We start from the raw sequence: 5,228 nt of genomic DNA on the forward strand, positions 1-5,228 counted from the left end.
GGCGCCCACAAGTGTTTTGACTTGACATTTAGGTCTAGCTCAAGATAGAAAGTTTATGGAAGGATTGAAATATATTTCTATTTAATATTTTCGAAGACTAAACCGAGATGGGGAAGGTTACTTATTGTGAGATTTCACATCGGTTGATGAGGTAACTAAACACCCTTTATGAGGATGTGGAAACCTCCCTAGGAGACACATTTTAAAAATCTTGAGGAAAAGTCTGAATGGAAAAGTTCAGAGAGGATAATATTTACTAGCGGTGGGCTTGCGTTGTTACAAATGATATCAGAGCCAAACACTGGGCGATTTGCCAGCGAGGAGGCTGAGCCCTAAAGGGGGTGGACATGTGGCGATGTTGCCAGCAAGGACGATGGGATCCGAAAGGGGGTGGATTTAGTGGGAGTCCTATATTGATTGGAGAAAGAAACGGGTACTAGCGAGAACTCTAGGCCTAGAAGCAGGTGGATTGTGAGATCTCACATCGGTGTGGAAACCTCTCCTAGCACGTGTTTTAAAAACCTCGAGGGATACCTCGAAAGAGAAAGTTCAGAGAGAACAATATCTACTAGAAGTGGGCTTGGGCTGTTACACTTATTTTGGTGTGTAAGTTTCGAATTTGTTTGGTTAGTAGGTTTCAAAATATTACATTTTTACTTGACGTTTGAATTTAGATTTCAAAATATTACATTACTGCTCTTGAGTTTTTAATTTAATTTTTATTTTTTCCTTAGTTTAATGATTTTACACTTTTACCCTTATGTTTTCTTTAATACTTACCTTTTGTTGTTAGGGTTAAATTTGAGCTAAAATTAGCCCAAACTTAAGGGAAAAAGTGTAAAATCTTGAACAAGTTACCAAATAAAAATGAAACGGTTAAATGTAACAACTCTATAAATCAATGAAGATTCAAGTCAAAATTAGATAGGTAAAAGTATAACAGCTTGAAACTGTTAAATGAAAACTATCCTTAAAATTTAAGGGTTAAAAAGTTATGTTGCCCAACAAATAAATGCAATGACCTGAAAAAAAATGTTTGGAAAAATTGTAAGCCACCAACTTCATATTGCTATCGGTCTCGACTTTGTTTGTGTCATAAGTGTGCGGGCTTGTGTTAGTAGCATGAAGGTTGGTGCCCATTAGTGTTTTGACTTTGTGACTTCGATCATCTCCTTAGCACATTTCCTTCGTGACCACCTACTCTCGAGCCTCTTGAAGTATTTTGTCAATATGGGGGGAACTCAGACCCTCCTTTGCTTGTGTAGTTGATGTTCTAGTCTAATTTTTTCTTTCCCGAGCTAAGATGTAGATCAACTAAACAAATAATTTGTTATCAAGAGATTTATAAGCATCAAAATAATGTTCGTATTATTGAGTTACGGAAAAAAGAAGGTGCATTAGTAGGTATATTTTCAGTGATATTAGTTCATTTATTTATTCGATTTTTTACACATGCACCATACATCTTGACATCGTCTCTTTGCATGCTGACACACTAGCATTTTTTTTTTTTTTTTGTATCTATATATCGTAGTGTCTCGACCCTACGACCTAAACAGTGATGTTTTTGCCCCCTTTTTCTTCATTTTGTTCTATTTTTCAAGTATATTATCTTAGATGCTTCCATTTCTTGAATTCACTATTGAAGCAAGTGGACATCAGGTGAGTCTTTCTTACCGAAACTTACCCATTGTGATATTTTATATTAGTTGGAGACGAAAATAAAACATTTTTTATTTTTTATAAGAGTACGGATGCATTTTGAAAACTTTTAGAGCAAGCTCGAAAAGAAAAGTCAAAAGAAGACAATATCAATTAGCGGTTGAACAATATTTTTGATTAGTTTAGGAAAATGGTAGAGACATATATGAATGGTAAGCATTAATGAAAAGGCAAGAGGCATCCAAATTAGACCAACCAGACCGACCAGGACCAACGTAGTTTGGGTTGGTTATGTCGGTTTTGTCAGGCACGACATTTGTATCATTAGATTCTTCCACACCACTCACTATTCTTTTAATATTTATTATATATATGTGGGACGAAATTTCTACTTTTTAGTGCTTTTTGTATAAAAATACAAAATAATATTAATAATAATTTAAATATTAAAATACCAACAATTTTTTAAGAGCTACTTGTAAAATATATTACCATAGTTTTGATTTTATAACATTTTATCCAAATCATTGCATAACCTTTTATTCTAGATATTGTTCTCTTTGGGCTTTTCCTTTCGGGCATCCCCTCAAAACTTTAAAACACGACTACTAGGGGAAGATTTCCACATCCTTATAAAGGGTGTTTTATTCTCCTCCCCAACCAACGTGGGCCATCACAATTTCGTCCACCCACAACATAATGGGACAGGGTTGCGCATGAGCTGAGTTGTGAGATCCCACATTGGTTGGAAGAGGGAAATGAAACATTGGGTGTGAAAACCTATCTCTAACAGACGCGTTTTAAAATTTCGAGGATACCCCAGAAGAAAAGCCTAAAATGACGATATCTACTAGGAGTGGACTTGAGCTGTTACATGAGTGATGAGGTACACAAAAGTAGCCACAACCATCTCTTTTTTATAAGTTCTACGGACCGCCGTCAAAGAGTACATTTATTCTCTCAGTCTTTACTTTTAGAGGGGAGTGAGTCACATTAACTAATTTAGGGAATGATCATGCGTTTATAATTAAGGAATGCTATCTTCATTCGTACGAGACTTTTTGAAGAAGTCCAAAGAAAAGTCATGAGAGCTTATGCTTAAAGTGGACGATATCATACTATTGTGGAGAGTCATGGTTCGTAACCTACTGAACCTGACCATTGAGTGTCGTGTTTGTGAGGTCGATAGCTATACTTGAGAGGGTAAAACATAAGAATTATTTGAAAGCAAAAGTAATACATTAATCACATGCCCACACAATGTGTCCATATTTGATTGTTAAGCTTTTATGCTTTGGGTTTGGGCCCCATCACCTTTTTCACCCTATGGCCATGTGCTTGTGGGACCCTCGTTTCAATTATATGATTAACTCCATCATTACTTCACCTTATTATAACTCTAATTATTGATTAAATTTCATTTCATTACCCATTAAAAACCTTATCAAACAATGTTCATATCAAAACTAACACCAATTACCAACAACAAAACCAAGAGACAAACCTTGTTTCATCAAAAAAAAAAAAAAAACATCCTCAAAACCAAACAAAACACAAAACAAACTCGTTTTAGCTGCCTAGCTGCCTCATTCTAAGATCTAAAGTCGATGAACTCGCTCAATTAGAAGAACGCCCTGCTCCCGTAAAACACACGGGAGCCGCTGTTCTTGGGAGATTTTAGGTTTGGGTCGGAGCTCGAGGTAGCTGAACTCGGAGAGCTGTTGGTGTCGATATCCAAAGGAAGCTTCATCTTTGCTAATGACTCAGTGAATTGTTGCATACTTTTCATGTACATATCCACAATGTCTTGCTGCACTACCTTGTCCTCCGGCGGCTCAACGCTTACAGAAACTAAAGGCTTCGTAATTGTGTCACTAGAGGAACCATAAACCTCACCATTTTCAGCTGTTTGTTCTTTATCAGCTGTGCCATTTGAACTGGCTTGAGCTTTCGACGACGAAGGTGAAGAAACCGTATCATTTTGCACATTGTTCGGTGGAGAATCGACCTTCGAATCTTCTTCGTTCGACTTGTCGTTCATCGTTGGAAAGCTTTCGACAACGGGAATACCATGATTTTCAACTTCAGAAATAGTCAAGCTCTCAGAAGATTCAGAATCTAGATTCGAACACGGGATACCAAAATACTCAGACACCATTATCTGATCTTCATTCGCAATCTTTGGATCGGGGAATTCGATCATATCCAAATCACTTGGACGTGGCTCGGTTAAATCCGAATCTTCGACCTCTACAATTGTTTCAACGACCGGTATCGCCATGACTTCTGGAGCAGCACCATTATACGAAAGCGATAGCTGCACGAACCCGGCGGGAGAATGGAACAAATCGGTCGATGAAAGACTGAATTCTTTCTCTAACTTTCCATTCACAACAACAACTTCTGTTAAAGGGGTCAAAGCAAAACCAAGCAACTGATCTTCAAGATAATTCTTGACCCTACTCAACATCCATATCTCACATTTGAGCGTCGTATCGATCATCGGAACATCGAGACGAACACGCTCGTTAAACACAGGATTCTTCCCACCACCATTGATGGTTTTAGTGGATACAGAGTTTTCAGGATGTGTTGTAAAGGAAAGCTTTGCATACACATCTTGTTTGTGGTAAATGCATATATTATGAATATCTCTTGCTCGGTGAACAAACACCTCAAGAACACCAATACATTCCTTTTTCTCTTCCTCTACAACACTCAAATTCTCAACAGGGGAAGCCATTCAAACACCTGCACCAAATTCCTATCAGATAAGCTTCAATTTCTCCAGTTTTTCACAGCAAATACAAAGAAAAACGCCAAAAAAAACCCAAATCAGAGGCGAATAAACAGAAATTATGAACACCCACATGCAAAAACCTCGAAACTGAAGATGGGTCGACTAAAAAGTATGAATCCAGAAGCCAAAAGTTAAAAATAAGCAAAACCCTAATACGAAATACACAGAAATGAGTAGCAGATTGACAAAAACGGCATACCCAGAAACAGAATTCTACAAGAATTTACCAAGAGAAATGAATCGAGGAGAATCCCAAGGCAAGAACACAAAATGAAAAGAAAGTAAAATGAAGAATGGCTCTGTTTGTTTGTATGTTGGTGGTAATCGGGTTGATAGTGGAAAATGGATGGGATTTGGAGTATATATATTAGGGAATTTTTGTGGGTTTGTAATTTTGGGCTTTTAGGATCCAAAAGTGGGAGGCGTGGGGCTCATATTTGACCAATGGGAGCAATTTTGAAGGCAGTTTCAGAGTAGTGACTCTGTTTTGATGTACAGAGTGTTTTGATTGCTCTTTTTGTGAGTGCTTGGCTCAGGTTTTGAATGATCAACATCGCTGCCTTTATTTAATTATTGATGAAGAAAGGTTTTAAAATATGATGATGAGAGAAAAAAGTGTTGGGATTTCCTTATTTTCTGTGGGCTTTGGCAATGGAAATATGCTATACACTTACTTCCATTGCTTATGTATATTAAAAACATATGAACAACTTTTGAAAATGTTGTAATTTATTTGTTCTTTTTCGCTTTCGGTTGCTTGAGTTAG

The 5,228-nt window shown here is 37.1% G+C and overlaps 1 protein-coding gene across 2 annotated transcripts; it reads right to left on the reverse strand.

Annotated features, from left to right (window-relative positions):
- Positions 1-3,176: 3,176 nt before the first annotated feature.
- Positions 3,177-4,807, reverse strand: LOC111438764. Of its 2 annotated transcripts, none has more exons than XM_023076638.1 (2): positions 4,662-4,807; positions 3,177-4,413 (listed from the first exon to the last, which is right to left on the reverse strand). In XM_023076638.1, exon 2 carries the CDS (start codon positions 4,403-4,405, stop codon positions 3,284-3,286), a length of 1,122 nt encoding a protein of 373 aa, XP_022932406.1. In that variant the 5' UTR covers positions 4,406-4,413; positions 4,662-4,807; the 3' UTR covers positions 3,177-3,283. The 2 variants fall into 2 exon arrangements, with proteins under 2 accessions (XP_022932406.1, XP_022932407.1); XM_023076639.1 differs by having other exon boundaries at positions 4,690-4,806.
- Positions 4,808-5,228: the final 421 nt, after the last annotated feature.

This window comes from Cucurbita moschata, unplaced genomic scaffold, assembly GCF_002738365.1.
Source record: "Cucurbita moschata cultivar Rifu unplaced genomic scaffold, Cmos_1.0 Cmo_Scf00082, whole genome shotgun sequence".
Lineage (NCBI taxonomy): Eukaryota > Viridiplantae > Streptophyta > Magnoliopsida > Cucurbitales > Cucurbitaceae > Cucurbita > Cucurbita moschata.

Coding starts and splice junctions, on each gene's coding strand:
- LOC111438764 (XM_023076638.1), bottom strand. CDS start 4,405: ATGGCTTCCCCTGTTGAGAATTTGAGTGTTGTAGAGGAAGAGAAAAAG.